Genomic DNA, 22,183 nt, shown 5'->3' with positions numbered 1-22,183 from the left:
TAATACATGTTATTAGCTAACACTCATGATATTTACTATGTCCTAACATTTGAACACATCAACTCATCAATTAGCCGGAGTCCATACTCTCACCTACATAGTATGTGGGAGGAAATGACTCTTTACCATCAATGTTTAATGAAAGAAAAACAAAAACAAAAAGAAAATTTAGGTTTCTGGAGATCCCAAGATCCATCCAGTTTCTTCCAATTCTCTAATTTCATTCTTTCCCCTGATTTTTATTTCCCTTACATTTGGTGTTGAAAGCTTGGGTTTATTAGAACAGATGGATGAGAAGAGAAAATAACAAAGCAAAAGCTAATGTTATTTATGGAAAAAAAAGTAGAGAATATGGAAGATTTGGAGATTGTTACCTCACAGAGACTGGTGCTTACGCTTTCTCAATATTATAGACATCACCTTTTAAATGATCTGCTAATGCAGATAACAAAGCCTCAGAGGGCCTGTCTGACAAGTCTTGCCTAGTTTTCTTGGAATTGTGCCAAGCTTGTTGTAATTATTCCAGAGAGAAGCAAGGTTCCTGCATTCACTTAGATCACAAAAAAATAGGACTACCCAGTATATGGGTTTGTTTAGAACTTTTGCTTCTTAGACTCTTGTGTGTCTTTCCTTCACTCTCCCAAATGCTGAAATTGAAATTACCACTGAAACCAGGCCAATCATAATTCAGTAAGATTTTTTTTTTTTTCTGATTCAATAAGACTTAAACCAGCAATACTGAGGGTAGACACTAAAAACTTGGGAATTTGCCAAGCTACTTCAAAGAAAACATGGGTCTTTCAGTTGAGACTAAGTATGATCGTAGGGCCAAAGTGAGTTGTATAACACATTTCTCTACCTTTGAAAAAAAATCATCTTGACCCAATTCTTGGCAGTCTAGAGTGTAAAGCTGAGGGTTAAACTTGGGCATCCTTAGCTTATATCATTCAAGATGTGTTTCATTAAATAGATCCTACATTAGTAAAACACACTGACAACCCATCTGTACTTCTTAACTGACTGAAGCTTAACATCAGAAGAATGACTAGTGACATTAATGCTCTACCTAAAATTGCACCTTCATGGAGTGAATACATACTGGGAACAGGGAGGAAGACAGGCCTGTCATTTCACCCTAAAGGAGGCAGAGGGAGACAAATGAAGGATAAGAAAGCTGTGGGGTAGGAAAAGGTGTTGCATAAAGTGTTAAACAGTATTTTAGTAGGCAGAAGGAGAAATCTCAAAAATAGTTAGAATTGGTAATATAACATGGACTATACAATTTTTTTGCATATTTATATAATTAACCTTTATTTTTTTCAGAGTTCTTTTTACCTTTTTTGAATTTTGCTTTAAATGATTATTTCCACTTGTAAAATTATACATGCTAACTATGAAAGAATAAATAATAATAATTTAAAGAATCACCTCAGACAACATACGACAAGTTGTAAGTAATGAGCATCTGTAAATTATCTTAGAAAAAACTAATGCTAATATTTTGATGTATTTCTCCCTACTCATGATGATAAAACAGGGATTAATTTATGGTCTGCATTTATAATCTCTTCCAGAAGTCACTTTATCATGAATAAGTTCTTTTCTTCATCATCATTTTCAATATTCTCCTAATGACCAATTTTCTGTTTACAGACATTGGGTTCTTTTTAACTTTAGCATCATAAACAATGCTGTAAGGAACATTATTATACTGCATTTGTAAATTTATGAAAAGTTTACTTGTGTTTAAAATACAAATGAAGGAACAAAACAAAAATAAAAAATGAAAGAATTTTAAAAATCATTAACCAAATAGCTCTTAATGTTAAAATAGCTTGATGAATAAAAGAAAGTTAGAATGGGGTGTTGCAGACCTGTAATCCCAGCTATTTGGGAGGTTGAGAGGTAGAAGGATCATGAGTTTAAGGCCAGCCTCAGCAACTTGGTGAGACCCTGTCTCAAAATAAAAAGTAAAAAGGGCTGGGGGTGTAGCTCAGTGGCACAGCCCTTGCCAAGCAAGCTTTAAGCATTCAATCCTCAGTACCCTAAATTTAAAAACAAATAAATAAAATAAAGAAAGAACTTTACTGAGCTTGCAAAGATCAACGATCATATTGGCTACCATCGTATTTAACAAGCATATACAATCATCACTTGGACTTATTTAAGTAGCTGAATACTAGTTTTTAAATATTGGTAATCTAGCTAAATGTAATTTGGGACTAAAAATCTCTTAGGGCCAAAGACAAACTATATAATACCCAGGGAAAGATTTGGATCTGTCTACATGGGTATTCATGCAAGTCTTCAAAGTGAGAAGGAAGAACAGCTTCCATGTGTTAAAAGGTTGTTGGAACATAACAGGTCTTAATAGTGTCTGCTACAGATACTGATACTGACAAAAAGCATTTGGTAAAAACCAAAGGCTGCTGGCACATCTAATGATTGTGTGAAGCAGTAAAATAATGTGAAAATATCAGATAAAAATATTAGGGGAAAAATCTTATGTCTGAGCCAGGTATTATAGCATGCATCCCAGCACTTGGGAGGCTGAGGCAGGAGGATTGCTTAAATGCTGGGGTTCAAGACTAGCCCGAGAAACATGGCAAGTCCCTGTATCAAAACAAAACAACACAAAAGAAAAGCTTTTAAAACATTTTTTTAAATAACTGTAGAGGGACACAGAATATCTTTGTTTATTTATTTTTTATGTAGTGCTGAGGATAGAACCAGTGCCTCACATATGCTAGGCAACCACTCTGCCACTGAGCTATAGCCCCAGCCCCCCAAAGAAAAACTTTTGCCTGCTTCTTAAGTATTCAAGAAGTGTTTTCTTTAAGCTTCAGTTCTCGGAACTGCTTCAACAACACTGTATCATCACCATCACCAAATCTTTCAGTCTAGGAGTTGAGAAGTCGTGACTTTTTTGTCCCAGTTGGAGAAAAAGGAAAGCTTGTTGATCTGAGAGCAAAATCTCTACTAACAGTAACCCATACTGACAAACACAGACCCCCAAATTCATGCTTTTCATCAGCTGAAAACAAGCAACTATTTAAGTATTGGAACTGTGCAGAGAGCCATGTAGCAGCTGGCAGTGCTGAAAAAGTACACTGCTACATTGTAATGACAAACTTAAAAAAGGTATTTAACTTTTAATAATAAACTTATAATATTACATTCTTGAAAATAAAATTCCATATTTATTCTTGTATCTCAGAAGTTCATTTTGGAATGGGAACATTTATAGCTTTGCCTTAGGCTGTTCATTGATTTTTAACACAGGTTGTTCAGTATTCAGCCAAAATAAATTCTGTGTACCTCTAAGGCTGATACTGCTCATCTGTTATTTGTGGAGAAAATATTTTCTCCATGTGTATCATTTGTCCTTTAACCTAGTTCATGATGTTTCTTGCCATATATAAATTTAAAAATTTTATGTGGTGGAATCAGTCAAATCTTTCCTTAATATTTTCTGGTTTGATGTCATTCTTATAAAGTTCCTCTCCATCCACTCTCAGTGTTTTAGAAATATTCTCCCATACTTACATTCTCCTATATTTATAGCAACCTTTTCTTGAAATGCTAACATCATACATAAGGTTCATATACATGTTTGGACCTGATTCTATTATAAGGCCTCATGCATGGTAGGCAAGAGCTCTACAACTGGGCTACAACTACAGTCCCAGGTTAATTTGTTTTTTGTTTTATTCACTCCTGTTTTTATCACTATAGCTTTTTGTAGGTTTTTCCATCTGGCAGGGTAGGTCCTTACCATACCCATTCATTTTCTTCACACACACATTTTTTTTTATAACCCTAATATGATTTGTGGAACAGTTAAAGCTATTTCTATTTCATTCTTTAGACTCTTATCTAAAGAATGTTATCACATGATTTAGGAATATTGGGATTTCTCTGGTTTACTAGTTGAAGATCAAGTGATTAGGACAAAGTTGGAATTTCGTTGAAATGTGGGAAATCACACCACTATAGGTCTAATCCAAACAGAGACATTAAATGTCCTAAAAAGACATTTTATGTGCATCTACAAGAGAAGGGTACCAAGTAAACCATTAGCAACAAGAGAAGGGTACCAAGTAAATCATTAGTAAAGACTAGGAGTGCCTGCAAGAAGGAGACTTTTGAGTGTTATCTTATGCTGCAGATCTGCCCCTTGTTAGCCAAGGATCGAGGCAGTAGTATGAAAGCAGTCTGTACTTTTCCTTCCTCTCTTGTCAGTGTTTCCATCAAGAAGCCAGCCCACTAAGTGACTCTGGTACAAAAAGACTCTTAGGAGAATGCTGTGTGAGAGGCAGAGTGGCATTCTTGAAACTACTTGCCAGGTAATTTTTAAATTTTTAGGAATTTAAACACAGCCATTATTAAAAATTAAATTTATATAATAACTTACAATAAATGAAAAATAAAGTTTAAACTTATTGCTTAATCATTTACTGCCTTTTATTGTTAGCGTCATCTATGCTCTTCTTTTATGCCCACTCTATCTATTTGGTAGGATAAACGGCATGCTACTGAGCATCTTGACCCAATTATGCAGGTAATAGGGTCATTGGTAGCTTGAAATTGGCAAATGCCACAAATAAGAACTTGGTTTATTGTTTTGATTGTCTAGACTTAAGAAAGTGATGAATAAAATGCTCATAATGCAGACTAAAGCTAAAAGTATACCATATTAAGAGTTCTTACATTTTGAACATCACAAAAATTGGAGGACATATTCTTCCAGTATTTGGAAACTATTATGACCGTTATCTCTTATCTGTGGGGGACATAGTCCAAGATTCCCAGTGGATGCCTGAAACTGGATAATACTGAATCCTATATCTACTATGTTTGTTCCTATATGCCCTGCAGCACTGCCATGTAGTACCGGAGTTAAAGCAATCTGACTTTCGATGTTTTATGTCCTGGTATTTCCTCTGCATCACTATTTTTAAGCCACTATTAAGTAAAATAAGGGTTACCTGAATACAAGTACAGCAATATTGACAACAGTGAAGACAGTACTAAATGGCTAGGGGTTGGTAGTGTATGTATTGTGAATATGCTGGAAAAGAAGGATTCATAATATTTCATCACGTTACTCAGAATAGCATGTAATTTAAGACTTGTGAAATATTTATTTCTGAAATATTCTATTTAATAGTTTCAGACTGGGATTGATTACAGGTAACTGAAATAGCAGACAGCAAAACTATGGATAAGAGGGACTACCGTACCCAAACAGCAAAGAAGCTGCTCATGACACTGACTGAAGAGTCAAGTTCCAATATACTTCTTTGTTTCATTTTTGTGTCTCTCTCTTTTTTCCCCTTCTTCCCAGTGTTGGGGATCAAATCCAGTGCCTTTGCACATGCTAATCAAGTGCTCTACCACTGAGCTAAGCTTCTAGTCCATCTATATGTTTGGCAGGCATGGCGCTACTTGCCCAGCACGTTCTATCCCTAGTACCACAAACAAACAAACAAACAAATAAACAAACAAACAAACCCATTTTGTTATTATTTGTAAATTAAATACTACACTTCCATTCACATCAGTAAAATGTAAACTTATGCACATGCTACCATTCCACCCTTGCCCCCAGCTGTTTGTCAAGCATTACCAATACTATTGGGCCAGGGGTTGGTCAAGGAGGCCGAGTCAGGGTTGGGTGCTGAAAGTCAGGGAACGGGAAAATGAGCTCCAAATTATCCATTATGAAGCAGCACTTTGATCCTGTCACCCAGAAGGCAAGGATGGCAAGTTAGTATTGGACAAAAATTCAAGGAGGGTGGTGATCATGAGAAATCAGGCAAAGGGACACTGTTCTTACCCATTACCCAGTCTTCAACTCTACAGAGTTAGGCCTTGGAGAGGAAAGAAGTATTGGAAAACCAGACTATCTTCCACCCACCCTGGTAGAGTGGATAGAGGAAATTAGCTTTACATTAAGTACAAGATGGGAGTTAAAAGTGGACCAGACTGACCTTTTAATGTTAAGGGATAGAAAAGTGAAATCTGACAAAACACGGCCTTAGGCAGTGACTGGAGAAAATTAAAACCACTCCAAATTAATGCCCCTTGGTTGAGACTACTCAATAAACAGTAAAAATACACTGGCTATAACCTAAAGTATACAGCTCATAAAATATTTTTAAAAACTTAAAAACTTGTCTGATAAGCCTATATTCTAGTATATTAAATCAATGTGTGTTTTGAAATATAAAGTGATCTATTAGAACAGACTCAGGTAATAATAGCACAGATGGTGCATTCCTGCTGAGGAAAGCTGAACTGCAATTCCAGGCTTAAACAATAATTCCTAGTGAATTCTGGAAAAAAAAAAAAGAAAGAAAAAAGGCCTTAAAGAAAAGGATGTGAGACAGAGAGCCACACTTTACTTTCCCCAAGTATCACAGTAAAAAGCTGTGACTAGGGCTGGGGATATAGCTCAACTGGTATAGTGCTTACCTTGTATGCACAAGGCCCTATGTTTAATCCCCAGTAACACACACACACACACACACACACACACACACACACACACAAAGAAGAAGCTGTGGCTAAATGAAATAGCTTTTAATTTTTTTTTACACAATACCTTAATTTTATTTGTTTATTTTTATGTGGTGCCGGAGATCAAACCTAGTGCCTCACGCATGCTAGCCAAGCGTTCTACCACTGAGCCACAACCAGCCCTAAATGAAATAGGTTTGAGATATAATTCACATACCATACAATTCATCCATTTAAACTGTACATGTCAATAGTTTTTTTGTATATTCAGAGTTATGTGAATATTTTCATCATCCCAAAAAGAAATCCTACCCATTAGCAGTTACTACCCACCTCCCCAAATCCTCCAACCCCAGGTCTAGATATTGATTAATATACTTCTGTCTCCAATGATTTGCCTATTCTAGACATTCCTTGTAAATGGAATCATAATATATAATAGTTTTTTTTTGTGTGCAACTATCTTCTTTTACAAAGCATAATATTTGCAAGATTCACCCATATATGGCATCCATTGGTACTCTGTTCCTTATTATTGCCAAATAATTTTCCATTGTTTGACTATATCACAACTGTAGCTTGGATCTGAAATGTCCTGTGTGTTCTCAGCCCATGGCACTACTGGGAGGTGGCAGAACCTTTCAGAGGAAGGGGCTAGTGGAAGGAAGTTAGGTAATGGAGGTGTACTCTTGAAGGGGAATATTGGGACCCTGGCTCCTTTCTGTCTCTTTTTGTTGCCATAAGGTAAGCAAGTTTCCTCTCCTGTACACTCCCCACCACAATGTTCTGTGTTGCTACAGGCCCAGAACAATAGAGTCAAGTGACAATGGATTCAAACTTCTGAAACCATGAGCCAAAATAAACCTTTTTCTCTTTTTATGTTGATTTATCTCAGGTATTTTGTATGGCGATGGAAAGCTGACTAAAACAATCACATTTATCTGAAAGGGTCTGTTCTCACTTTCTGGTTGTTATGAATAATGCCACAATGAACATCTCTGTGTAATTTCTTTAATGTTTTTATTAATCTTGGATATATATGTAGCTATGAAATTGCTTGGTCATTGGTAACTCTATGCTTAAACATGTGAGGAGCTGCCAAAGTACTGTCCACACAGGGTATACCATTTTACATTCTTACTAGGACATGTAAAGGTTCTAATTTTCCACATCTTCACTAATACTTGTTACTACCTGTGTGTTAGTCAGCTTTTTTGTGGCTGTGACTAGAGGATCTGATCAGAACAACTATAGAGGAGGAAAAGCTTACTCGAGAGCTCACGGCTTCAGGGGTTTTAGTCTAAAAGGCCAGCTCCATTTCTCAGGGCTGGAGGTGAGGCTGAACATGGCAGGAGAGAAAAGCAGCTCACATCAGGGTGATCCGGAAGTAGAAAGAGAAACTCCACTTTCCATATACAAATGTACACCCAAAGCCATGCCCCAATTCCCATCTCCTCCAGACACACACTACCCCTTAGTTAATCCTTATCAGAAGATTATATCACTAATTGGGTTAAGACTCTTATAACCCAATCAGTTCTCCTGTAAACCTTGCATTGTCTCACATATGAACTTTTGGGGAATACCTCACATCCAAACCAAAACACTGTGAATGTTAGATTTTACATTTTATTTTTGGTGTTGGGAATAAAACCTAGGGCCTCATGTATATAAGGCATATACTGTACCACTGATATATATACCCCCCTAAAACACCAGATGCTATTTTGAGTGTGTGTGTATGGTACTGGGAATTGAACCCAGGGTTACTCTACCACTGCTACACCTGCCAGTCCACCCCCTTTATTTAAGACACAATCTTGTTAGGTTGCTGAGGCTGGCCTTGAACCTGTGATCTTCCTGCCTCAATCACTAGGATTGTAGGAATGAGCACACCTGGCTCAGAGGATGTTAACATTTTTTTTTTTTTAACCCAGTCATCAAATGTAGTCTACCTGTGACAAACTAATACTCCAATACACCAAAGTAACCTTTATAGTTCTTCTCTTCATTCTCCTCTTCAGTGGCTAAGAGAAGGATGGGAGGTATTGTGAGAGAGTGTGAATACAGCAGCCATGCTCTAGATACTCTGCTGCATCTGGAAATCTGGACTTGAGCCTGGATATATAAATAACCTGGTTTAGAGCCAGAGCTGGACAAAAGCCTCAGTGGTTTCAGTTTACTAGACCATTCTGGCTGCCTCTGACTGCTGGGAATCTGTGGTCACAGTAGCCTGATGAGTCACAGGCATGCCTTCCATTTTTGAGGAATGACTGTCCACTGATGGTGTAGATTTTGTTTTGGGCTGAGGCCCTGCTCTTCTCACCTCCAAGAAGGTATTATTGAATCTTTTGCTAAAGCCAAACCATCCATAAGCTCTATCAAAGAGGATGCTTACCATACTGTGCTTGCCAAGTCCCTTCTGTTCTTTAGGGTAGCAGTCTTTCTTTCAGTCTTTTTTTTTTTTTTTTTTTTTGGTACCAGGGATTGAACCAGGGATGCTTAAGCACTGGGCTACATCCCTAGTTCCCCTACTTTATTTTTTAAATTTTGAGACAGGGTCTCACTAAGCTGCTTAGGGCCTTGCTAAATTGCTGAGGCTGGCTTTGAACTTGCAATTCTCCTGCCTCAGTGTCCTGAGATGCTGGGAATTACAGGCGTGCGCCCTCATATCTTATATCTATTTATTTTTTTTTCTTTTTAGATATACGTGTCAGTAGAGTATATTGACATGTTTTATATATTCATGGTATATTCCTTACTTTAATTAGGATCACATTCTTGTGGGTGTACATGATGTGGAGATTTACTGTGGTGTATTCATATATGGGTTGTATCAGATTCATCCCACTGTTTTTCTTATTTTCATCCTCCCTCCCTTCTTTCAGTCTTATATCAAGAAACTAGCAGTGTCTGGGACACTGTAGATGACCATGCAATAAAAATTACCTAAAAAATAAATTAATGAGTGATTAAGTCCAATGGTCAGGATGAATTTAGTTTGTGAACAGTGGTAGGTTCCTAACTAGACATCCTTTCTCCTTCCCATGCTTGGGCCTAAATTACATTTTAACCTATAGGACCAGGGACTTTCTAAGTCAATGACTTGGTCAGTCCTCGTCTCACTTTTTGGAGTTTAATATCTAGCTATCTCTGTTTCAAGTCTAAAGCAGATAACAAACCTACTGTTTTGTCTTCAACTTCCCTGTTATCTTCTTTCAATCCCTGAAGGTTTTAATTCTTATAATTAATAAAGATTTTTACACTCTGTGATCAGTGTTCTTTGTGACACCCTGCCTGAACTCTACTGTTGTTTTATCCCACTGGGCAACATGTTTTAACCAGACCAAACCATTCATATACACTATTTCTCCCTTACTCTTGCTTCAGCCAAGTAGGTGGGTCTATTTTTAGAATTCAAACTTTTATTGTATCCCTAGTTATACGTAATGAATTGTGTCCAAATGAATCCTAATATATTATAGATGGTATATTATGAACCTTGTTTTCTATTTTTCTGCTAGAAAAATGGGGGGTGGCTTAATGGGATAACAAGAGGGTTAATCCACTAGGTACCATAAAGCTACTAAACAATGTTCACTGGTCCTAGAATACATCTTCAGCCTTTAAAAATACAAATTTGGTCATGCAACTTCCCTTTTAAAAAAATATTTTTATTAGTTGTTGATGGACATTTATTTATTTATTTATATGTGGTGCTGTGAATCAAACCCAGTGCCTCCCACATGATAGGCAAGTGCTCTACCACTGAGCCACAAACCCAGCCCCACAACTTCCCTTTTAATCTTCTCATCCCCATAAAATCTCTAAAAACAAGGCCAACTATGTATATAAAGATGTATTTTTGTCAACAACTGATGTCTCAGATGCTTTATTATTTTTTCTATATTCATCAACATGTCAAACATGTTAATGCAAGGAAAAGTCTAAAAATAGTCATGGAAATAACTGTTCAAAAAGGAAAATACAGGGGCTGGGGTTGTGGCTCAGTGGTGGAGCATTTGCCTTGCATGTGTGGGGAACTGGGTTCGATCCTCATCACCACATAAGATAAATAAAATAAAGGTATTTGTCCATATAGAACTAAAAAAAATTATAAAAAAGGAAAATACATAGCAAAAACCTTTATGCTCACTAAATATTAAGTGCTACCCTACATATTCAGGATATCAAAAGGAAAGTGGTTCCCACAGGAACAACAACAATGGACAACAATTTAGTCTACACTGTTATTCTATTCTTCCCTAAGAAAGCCAATCTTTGGGGGAGAAGAAGATGGAAACCACTGATTTCACGAGAAGGACTCTGAAAGCACAGAAGGGAGAAAAAGAGATGGCAGAGTACTGATCAAAGTAACCTACACACACATTCACTTCTTTACAATAATACTGAACCATTTAGGTACAATCAACTTGTTCTACATGTGACAGGGGAAAAACAAAAGACAAACTGCTTATTATAGGATTTTTCTTTCTTTTTTTTTTTTTAAAGAGAGAGTGAGAGAGGAGAGAGAGAGATAGAATTTTTTTAATATTTATTTTTTAGTTCTCGGCGGACACAACATCTTTGTTGGTATGTGGTGCTGAGGATCGAACCCAGGCCGCACGCATGCCAGGCGAGCGTGCTACCGCTTGAGCCACATCCCCAGCCCCGATTATAGGATTTTTCTAACGGGCATTTTAAACTGGATTCTCAACCTTTTCAGCAATGACCAACTTCTCTCTAGCTTCCCTAGGGTGGAAATCCCAACCCTCTTCTTCCTGCTGTCTTTGATTATTCCCTAACAAGCCACTGTCCTCTGTAACCTGGTGACCTTTCTTACCCTGATACTTTTCAGGCCAGCTGTAAACCTATCTTACTTTTTAAAAAAGGTCAAGTCTATTTTGGGACAAGGACATCAACCAAACTCTCCTAAGTGTCTCACTCTTCATCAGAGTGTGGTAATTCAAAGCTGGGCCTCTCTCCAGACAACTGCATTGCAATTCTGTAAAGGAGGGAATGTCAGGTTGCATTTAAGTTGCCTCTACCCTTCCCCATAGCCTGTTTCCTGTCCTGATAGAGATGTTCATATACTTTGACTCATATAATGTGACTTTTACCTAATATGTGCCATCTTTCCCACAGGAAGTTATGCTTTCAAAGAACTTTATAAAAAGAGGCTATATTTAGCACCAAAATAAAAACCCTCACACAAAACAATGAGAGAGTATATGTAGTATATTTTTGTTTTTTGACAAGGAGGAATTCTGGATTCTTCAAATCACACGGTTGGAAAGCCATTGTCCTCTCTGCCACTGTGCTCAGCACAATGTCTGGCACACAATTGTACCTTTTACTCCTCATTCTCATAAGCCTGATTTTTATTTTACTTCTCATGTTACTAACTGTGCAAGTCAGTCTTCAGGGAAATTTGATTTCATTGATATTTTAACTTCTAAAATTACATATTAACATTTGTATTATACTGTATTCCCTAACGCACATCATTAAAGGTAAGAAAATGGGTTGTAGAAACTTGCTTTCTTGGTTATGATCATGCAGACCATTAACAGGTAGGAATTATATACTTTTTATCCTGTGGATAATGCTGACAGAAGCTCATTGCAGCTTTAACTCACCTATGTTTACTGAAGGTGATAGAACAGAATTCTTGTATGTGTATGTGTATGTGTGTATGCAGACTAGATTTGCATAGTGACTGCATGTCTAGAGCTGCATTTTGGAAGAGAAAAAAGGGAAAAAAAAGAGGCAAAGACCAACAGACCTACTACCCCTAAATATGTTTATACATGCATATATCTGTGTACCTGCATGGTGGGCACTGAACCAAAGGCCTTGCAGGAGTTCTATCACTTAGCTATACTAACTTCTTCATAGAATTCTTATAGGAAATGCAAAGGCCACTCCTAATTCTGCATAAAAACAGAACTAAGGCCCTGAACGTTTTTTTTTAAATATTGCAATATTGGGGATTACATTTTGCTCTACCACTGAGTTATACACCAGCCCCACCCCCACTTTTAAAAATTTTATTTTGAGACAGGCTCTTGCTAAATTGTACAGACTGGCCTTGAACTTTCCTCAGCCTCAGCCTCCTGAGTTTCTAGGATTAAGTTGTGTACCACTATACCCAGCTAAGGTCCTGTTTTTTATTCGTTTTTATCTTGATGTGGTGCTGGGGATTGAACCCAGTGCCCCATGCATGCTAGGCAACAGCTCTACCATGGAGCCACAACCCAGTCCCTGTTTTTTTTTTTAAATGCTTGGATGGTATACAATCACAGGTCCCCAAATAAAATGCCTCACTTGGAATACTTTTTGGAGGCTGAATTCTGGTGTTAAAATTGAATGTGGCAATAGGTACCATTTAGAATTTAAATTCTAAAATAGTTATTCCCTACCTATTTTTCTTTAATTGGCTACATTTGTTCCCAGTGGAAACATTCGGACTAGATTTGCATAGTGATTGTATGTCTAGAGCTACATTTTGGAAGAGAAAAAAGTGGGGGAAAAAAAGAGGCAAGGACCAATAGATTCACTAGCCCCAAATAAGAATACGTTTACATCTGCAGGAACAATCATATTTTCACTTGTAAATTTAAAATTTGATAAATCCCCTAACAAGCCACTGTCCTCTGTAACCTGGTGACCTTTCTTTATTATTTTTCCAATAATTTTTTCCTTGTTTATTCTTCATTCATAAACACAATGATTATTCTTAGGAATCACACACACACACACACACACACACACACACACACACACATACACATAGTTTTTCAAGGTTAAATCAATCCTCTAGGTCTGTAAAGTTTTTGCTCCATTTTGTCAGAGGTCATAAGAATGAATTTTTTGCACTCACACGTTATACTGGCTTAGTTAGACCTAGGAAGAGCCAAACAAAAAATTCAGCCTATGGAAAATGTATACCTCAATAACTGTTGCAAATATTAATTAGAATTAAAGTCCGTTTTAGTTTTATCTATCTGACAATATTTTATGTATAAAATACTTTTAGTGAGGATTCTTGCTTATTACATCATTAAATTATATCAATTTTAAAATTTTTGAATTCTTAAAAGAATATAATACAGATAAAGAACTTAAAAAAGCTTCACAGTGAAAAACATTAAAAATAATAATATGGCCTGCTGAGCATATCCAGAGATACTTCCAGCTCCAAATTAACAGACTGACAAAGAGTGGGTGGTGCATATTAAGAGTGATACAGACAGCTCAGCCTCTCAATGAGCATATACCCATATCCCCATTACCAAAGACTACTCTTTTTTACTTGTAAACTAAGTCCAGAGCAAGCTTACAAAACTTTACATATTTAAATTAACAAAAAGCATCAATAAATCAAGTATAATTCCAATTAAGATAATGAATGAAATATCAGTATTTAAGTTAAGTCAGAAGTTACTTCTACTGTGTATGAAGCCAAGCCACTATATGGTCAATTTGTTCAATATTTTAACTACATTTTAAAACTCTACTTGGAGCAACAGGCGGATTTTTGTGTGCTTCATCCAACACTGTACATTGTAAAAAAGAAATAAAGAAAAAGAAAAAAGGATGGGCAAAAACTGCTCATGGAAGACAGGTTCAGGGCTATTGGTATTAGTTAAACATGATATCTTTTGTTTCTTGTGGAAAGTATTTAAATTTTGATTAAAATAGAAAATGAAAATTAGCTTAATAATTTAATTCTAATTCTCATTTGTACTAAGTTCAAGTCTCAGTATAGTCTTTCTGATACAGAAAGGCCCCTAGGTAATTGTATGTGTGGTGGGGCACATCATGAGATTAAGGTTGATAAGGGGGCAGAACAACTAGGGAATGTTCAATATCTTCAATGCCCAGTGGCTCTTTGGATTGCTTGCCTCTGGGAGTGATATTAAATACTTAACTGAGTGCACTTGGATTCTTAAAAGGTGTGTGCTTGTACTAACAAGTCAACCTCATTTTACAATAAAGTTATAAACTAAAATACAAATGAATAATTGTTTCTCTATGGATAATGTAAGAATAAAACTTCAGTGGCTTAATTTCACCAGCTGGGCATTTTTAATCTGTCATAACTATCGTCCACAGAATCACAATATGTTCAACCCTACCTAGTTCAACTAGAGCAAATCGTCACATTACCCTTGTGTTGAGACATTAGTTTTTCTGTGACTTATTTGACTGACCTCATTACAACTTCTTAGTAGATGATGCTAATCACTTATCATGGAAATAAAGATGTATATAAAATTTGGTTTTAGCACATGAGCTAGTTAAAAAAAATGTTCAGATGAATGGATTTTAGTACAGAGTAGTGTTGAAACAGCCACATTTATATGCTCATCCTGGACAGACAATATCCAAATGATGGGTGCTAAATTCTGCAAAATTAACCATGAGGAGAATCTATTTTAGCAAAAATCTTCAGATAAGCTGGTATCTTGAAAGTCCTTTTCTTGGAGATGGTTTGATTTCAGGACAACTTTTAATTTACCAGACCTGCTTTTAACATAAGTCTGTGAAGTGAACTGTATTATATAACTAAGATATGCTTGTGCATGTGTTTGCCTTAGGTGTAATAAATTAAGAGGCAGAGGAGCAATAATAAAGTAAATACTGCTGGCATATTTGCAGTTATCTGAGCTTTTACCCTGTATTTATAGAATAAAAGATAGAAAGCAATGCACTTTTGAGAATGAACGCAAAAATCAGACATGGTAAGTTTGAGATCAGTTTGAAGTTATGGTGAAATATTTAGGCAACCAGGTTTTGTTAGGGCATCAAGCTCTTAGTGGTTTTGGAGGACATGTCTCATTAGGCAAGACCAACCCTTGCCCAGCTATTATTGTCAACATGCCATTGGATAAAAAGATCTATAATATGACCTTCAATGGATATCACCCTAGAGAGTAACAATGAGAAATGCAGTAAGACAGCCCTTTTGACACGCTTTTCTTAGACACAGGCTGACCTAATGTGTTGATGTCAAGACAGTCAAAAAGCTGGATTGATTTTCTAATGGAATTTGTCAGATCCCCATAAACTCCAAGGAAGGCTAGTTAAGCCTGGTTTGCGGACAAGGTAGAGAAATACAATGACAGCATGACTCCATTAATAAAGAAAAGAGACATTACCATTGGAAAAAATTATAGATCTATCAACCATGCTCCTTCTATTTGGAAAATTGAGTGAAAGACTGGGATGATGAATCTCATCAAATGTATGAATTATCTTTCTTGTGGGTAAAGAAAGGAATAATTCTACAGAAAATGCCAATTTTGTGCCCATCATTTCTGAATCACAGAATCTTAGCATGTATTTTTAAAATTGTGTAGGATTTTGATAAGCTAATTTAAAATATAAATATTGATGGTATAAAGAAATGCTAGATTCTTGAAATACACATGGTTAAGCCATATGAGATATATAGTATAAGGGCCACTACAGTAAAACAAATGAACATATCCATCATCTCACATAGTTACTTATCTCCCCCCAGGAGTAGCTATAGTTTAGTCACTTATCCAAAATCCTAAGTACAGTACATTATTATTAGCTATAATTCTCACGGTAAACACTAGATCTTTTAACTTGTTGCTACAACTCTGTACCCTTTGACAGAACCTCATTTCTGACTTCCCAACCCAACCCTGGTAGCCACTGTTTTATTCCATTTTCTTTTGGAAAAGCCTCCTTATGTCTTAAAACAAACAAACAACAAAAACAAAAATAAACAAAAAAAATCCAAAGAACTATTGTCAATGATTTAAAAATGAATGTAAGTGGAAAAGAGGCATTTAGAGAACCAAACCATTTCCTTCAGAAACAAATGTCCAATTTTAGGTGGTTAATATATGATCTACTTTAAGATCTAGGTTAGTTTATTCACATAAATTGTAAGTTAAATATCACTGACCAAAATTAAGGCCCTGTGGTTTTGGGACCAGAATACTGACTGAAGTACAAACTTATTCAAGAGATACTAAGTCTGAAATAATGGAAACTGCCCCCACAAGCCTGCTTTTTTGAAATTATCTTTTTTAAAAAAGGCTACAAATAAGATTTATTATAAAAACCAGTTATTCTTAATATAGCATTTTGTTTTATAAAGAGTGTAACCAATTGTTTTTATCATTCTTTAGGAAGAAAATGTAAACATTTTGGGCTTTGCAACAATGGGCATACACTAAGTAATTTATTAATTTTGTTATCTTTGAGTAGTGCTTGGCTAACCTTATAATTGATAGAGAACATTTCCCCCAATTTTCTCTTTAAAATTATCTTCAACTTTTATCTATAAAACTCAAATACAATCAAGTGGACTAGGGCTCAAAACAAAATATTTACTAAAATTTAAAGATAAGACTTTCCCTTTACATTCAAACATTTTATATGGAAGATAATATTTTTTCAAAATTAATTTTGCTATTAATGTGCTGGTGGTTTTAAGACTGGCTAAAAACAGAATTTTGAAATTTTAGTCAACTTAGAGGTCAATATTTCACATGATGACTTATGACCATAGCCATAAGTCATTTTCCCTTTGAATGGTAGGATGAAAAGCATTTCAAATGTACTTGCATTCATGGGGGGAAAATGGAGTCACAGCACATCTTTAGAACTGCTCTCCCTGAGCCATGCTTTACATCTCCTCATTCTGTCCCAAGAGGCAAGGCATTCTGGGTGCAGCATCTTTTTCACACATCTCTACATTTCTTTATCCTTTACTCTAGGATAATCCTCTCCCAGTTGCTCCTATCCTTTCTAACTATATCCTCTCCAAGCTTCAATAAGGCTATTTTGGCACTTCCCTTATTTACCACCTGCCCTCTGTTAGACAGTAAGTAGCTGGAGGAGTAAATTCTACAGTAGCAGTAGCCATAGCCTCTTAGAATACCCAATAGGAAGTGCCTTTTCAACTTTTGGTACTAAAAATAAATATCTGTTGAATTGAATGCCCGAGAAATGAGTAATGAATAATAATTGTGATGGCTATCTATTAGTTCAATTTTAAATGACTACAAGTGAACAGGGAAGTTATTTTACATTCAGAAATCTGAGTAGTCTCTATGAGGTGAAAGTCTGTAAATGGGATGCTGTTAAAAGACTGGGGTAGATGAAGAACAATTTGAAAAGACTGCTTTCCCTCAGACGTTCAGAGAGACTTGCAGGGTGTAGTTACAATGCCAAAAACAAGATACTCTATAAACAGAGATATCTTGGAAGAGATATTGGAACCTTGGACAGATGTCCATACTGGGAGATATTCTAATGGAATAAAACCCCCAATCCTCCACAGAACAAATGCAGAAAACATTTACATATCACTCCTAGCTTCTGTATAAAAGGTTCTGAGGTATTCAGAACTACAAAGGCAATTTCCTTTATCTTACTCCAAGGTGCCTAATCTTAAGTCCAAAATTAAAAATTGTTCCTGGAGAAGACTGTGAGTGTATAACATGCATGCGAGTGTGAGATACAGTAGACTTGTGTGATGAATACATCAGTTTAGAAGAACTTTCATGTATAAGGGTAATATACCTTAAACCCAGCTTCTGAAATCTTGACCACATAGTGCTTTCCTCTTTCTCTTCATGCTCCTTTTGTATAAGTTGCTTGGGTCCTCATGGGGGGGGGGCATATGTGAGGAGATAATACACTTTTGCACTGGGAGAAGGAAAAGTGATTGAGTATATTAAAGAAATTCGATTCTTATGGCTAATGTGTTTGGCTATTAGGAACCCACCCTTGCAAAGGAGGCTGATAATCCAGAAAGAGCTTAGTTACTGTTATCCCATGTCCCCACCTAATGCCTTCACTCCCTGAAGAAATCCTGTGAGAGTCTCAGACCCACCTGAAGGGATATATATACCATAAAAATGCTGATAAAAGCATTCAGGGTTCCTTAAAAAGGAAAATCTTGTATCCTAGCCATAGCAATCTGTGGGTGTTAAGTGGATTAAAACTGTAAAGCACTCTGGCAGAGCAGGTGTTCTCAGCTAGACAGGCTTCAATCACTGGTCATGTTGGTCTTCATGGCCAGCACAAGTTCTGGCCCTGACTTCTGGTTTTTAAGTGATATTTCATTTACTATTAAATTTTTGTGCTTTAATTTCCTTATGAGCAGAAACTTTGGACATACTAGCTACGACCCTAATCTAGACAAGTCATTTAATTCTCTAAAACTTTCTCTCATCTGCCAATTTCAGATAACATTTCTATTTCAGAGAGGTAGTTAAGAAGACTGAATTAAAACTAATGAGAAGCAGAGATTCCTTGGAAAACTGGGAATGGAACCACCATTTTTTTTACTTTAATTAAATGAACAAATATATTTATTATACTCATATTGAATGCAAATATATAAGTAGAAATATAAGTTTTTTTTCTCATATGCTTTACTTCGTGCTCTATAAGTTCAAGAAACAAAAATTTAGGAGGAAGAAAAGGTCTTCCTATTCAGTGAACTCCAACTTATCTTTCAGAATTTTTTTTATTTTTATTATTAGTTGTTTGAAACATTACATAGCTCTTGACATATCATATTTCATACATTTGATTCAAGTGGGTTATGAACCCCCATTTTTACCCCGTATACAGATTGCAGAATCACATCGGTTACACATCCACGTTTTTACATACTGCCATACTAGTGTCTGTTGTATTCTTCTGCCTTTCCTATCCTCTACTATCCCCCTCCCCTCCCCTCCCATCTTCTCTCTCTACCCCATCTACTGTAATTCATTTCTCTCCCTTGTTTTTTTCCCCTTTTCCCTCACTTCCTCTTATATGTAATTTTGTACAACAATGAGGGTCTCCTTCCATTTCCATGCAATTTCCCTTCTCTCTCCCTTTCCCTCCCACCTCTCGTCCCTGTTTAATGTTAATCTTTTTCTCATGCTCTTCTTCCCTGCTCTGTTCTTAGTTGTTCTCCTTATATCAAAGAAGACATTTGGCATTTGTTTTTTAGGGATTGGCTAGCTTCACTTAGCATAATATGCTCTAATGCCATCCATTTCCCTGCAAATGCCATGATTTTGTCATTTTTTAGTGCTGAGTAATACTCCATTGTGTATAAATGCCACATTTTTTAATCCATTCATCTATTGAAGGGCATCTAGGTTGGTTCCACAGTCTAGCTATTGTGAATTGTACTGCTATGAACATTGTTGTAGCAGTATCACTATAGTATGCTCATTTAAGGTCTTTAGGGAATAGTCCAAGAAGGGGAATAGCTGGGTCAAATGGTGGTTCCATTCCCAGCTTTCCAAGGAATCTCCATACTGCTTTCCAAATTGGCCGCACCAATTTGCAGTCCCACCAGCAATGTACAAGTATACCCTTTTCCCCAAATCCTTGCCAGCACTTGTTGTTGTCTGACTTCATAATGGCTGCCAGTCTTACTGGAGTGAGATAGAATCTTAGGGTGGTTTTGATTTGCATTTCTCTGACTGCTAGAGATGGTGAGCATTTTTTTGTTTTGTTTTAATTAGTTACACATGACAGTACAATGATCTTGACATATCAAACATTTGAATCAGATGGGGTATAATTTCTCATTTTTCTAAGTGTACAGGTTGCAGAATCACATTGGTCATACAAGTCACGTATATACATACAGCAATAATAATGTCTATTTTATTCTGCTGTCCTTCCATTCCCCCCTTCCCCTTCCCTCCCCTCCCATCACTTCTCTACCCAATCTGATGTGACACACTTCTTCTATTTTTTTCTTTTCCCTCATATCATCATACATGTATTCTGTATAACGATGAGGATCTCCTTCCATCTTCCATGCATGTCCCCTTCTCCCTCCCTTTCCCTCCCACCTCTCTTCCCTATTTAGTGATAATCTTCTTCTCATGCTCTTCCTCCCTACCCCATTTTGAGTCACCCACCTTATATCAGAGAACACATTCAGCCTTTGTTTTTCAGGGATTGGCTAACTTCACTTAGCATAATCTGCTCTATGCTATCCATTTCCCAGAAAATGCCGTGATCTTGTTATTTTTTAGTGCTGATTAATATTCCATTGAGTATAAATGCCACTTTTTTTTTTTATCCATTGAAGGTCATCTAGGTTGGTTCCAAAGTCTAGCTATTGTGAATTGTGCTGCTATAAACATTGATGTGGCTGTGTCCCTGTAGTATGCTGTTTTTAGGTCTTTTGGGCGTAGTCCAGAAACAGAAGTTCACATTGATGTATTTTAAAAACATAATGACCAATTAAGATAAAGTCTATTTAGTTTAGTAATTAAATTTAGTTAAACCTAGCTCTAAACAATGAGGTTTTACTCCTACCTTAACTACACATAGTCACGGACCTTTAGGACTTTGTCATCCAATGTAAATCCTGACATATTTAAGTGGTATTTTAGGCCTGAGACATATTTCATACAAGACAGGGTGGCAGGACAGGGTAAAAAGTCTTGAGCTCAAAATAAGGCAGATTCCTGGAAAGTTCTTCAATCAGGTGGGAGATGGACAGGGGATATAATTTGGGCATTAAGGGTGCTGGGAATAGAGAAGGAGATTTATAATTCATTTTATAGATGATAGAAGATAATCTTAAACATTTAAATTATCCAGAATATAAAGATATGAACCTAAAGCAAATTGAAATTAAGTTTGACTTAATTCATTGTTTGTTGCCCCCCCCTTTTTTTACAGAAAATATGTACTTACTGAAAATAAATTCCATCACATGCAAAAACTACAAACTCACAAATCTATGAAGAAGATACTTTAAGGTATTATATAAGCAATTAAATTACTTTTTCAGACATCTCAAAGTCAGGTCATTACACTCAACACAGATACACATGGGCCTTTAATTGAATACATTCTAGACAACCACACTCACATCTTTCAAAGTGTTTACAGAGATCTACACACATCATTTCCCCCCCCTTACAATAAGGCTACCAGATAGGGTCAAAAGTACAGCTTTCAATTCACAAATGAGAGCATATATTTATGTAACTAAGCTAGTTAGTGAGAGAGCTGTGTCAAAACTCCAGTTTTCCTGACAGCTTTAAATCTCAGTGAAACTTGGTTTATTTGACTTCATCATTCTTTAAGGTTATACCTTGCAGTTTGAACATGATCTGTCTGATTGGTGAGTCAAGCAAGAGGCATCATAAGGTTTGCTGAAAAGATGCACATAAGAACATGTCATTATGACTTGGAGAAATGAGGCACAAATGCAGTGAAGACCAAGTCAACAGCTTAGAAATAAACAATACAAAATATTTCACACTATGGATCAACCCCAGTGTTTAACATTTAAGACCCAAAGAAGTTCATAGCATCAAAATGAGATTATTATGCTGTATATAATAATATGCATGATACTGCTCTGGCAGTGCTGTTTACAGACTATAGGACATTATATTTAATATATCTTCCAAACTAGATTAAAAAAACACAAAAAAACCCATTAAACTAGGGAAAGTGGTTGTGGCATTAAGACGCATGAATTGACAGATTGGTAAGGACCCCAACGTTACTTGCAATGTGCAGCCACATTTTCAGAGTTGTCACTATAAATACATCAAGAGTTGAAGGGATAAAAGGTTGGGATAAATCATACCACTCACATGGCCCTCGGAAACAAGCAGGAGTGGCCATA

At 36.3% G+C, this 22,183-nt stretch overlaps 1 protein-coding gene across 2 annotated transcripts in view; it reads right to left on the bottom strand.

Moving 5' to 3' along the window:
* Positions 1-22,183, bottom strand: part of LOC113194873 (ubiquitin-conjugating enzyme E2 E2) — a 289,096-nt gene that overhangs the window by 1,342 nt on the left and 265,571 nt on the right. Inside the window, exon 6 of one of the 2 annotated variants that reach the window (XM_026406159.2) lies at positions 1,100-1,135. The exons of the other annotated variant lie outside the window; for it this stretch is intronic. Within the exon in view, the coding sequence (XP_026261944.1) occupies positions 1,131-1,135 (5 nt within the window). The 3' untranslated portion in view covers positions 1,100-1,130. Of the gene's footprint in view, positions 1-1,099; positions 1,136-22,183 lie in introns of those variants that run through there. 2 annotated transcript variants of the gene reach the window in all.

Source organism: Urocitellus parryii, chromosome 3 (genome assembly GCF_045843805.1).
Source record: "Urocitellus parryii isolate mUroPar1 chromosome 3, mUroPar1.hap1, whole genome shotgun sequence".
In the NCBI taxonomy this organism is placed as follows: domain Eukaryota; kingdom Metazoa; phylum Chordata; class Mammalia; order Rodentia; family Sciuridae; genus Urocitellus; species Urocitellus parryii.
The sequence above is the reverse complement of the archived record's forward strand: the minus strand, read 5'-3'. Positions and strand labels throughout refer to the sequence as shown.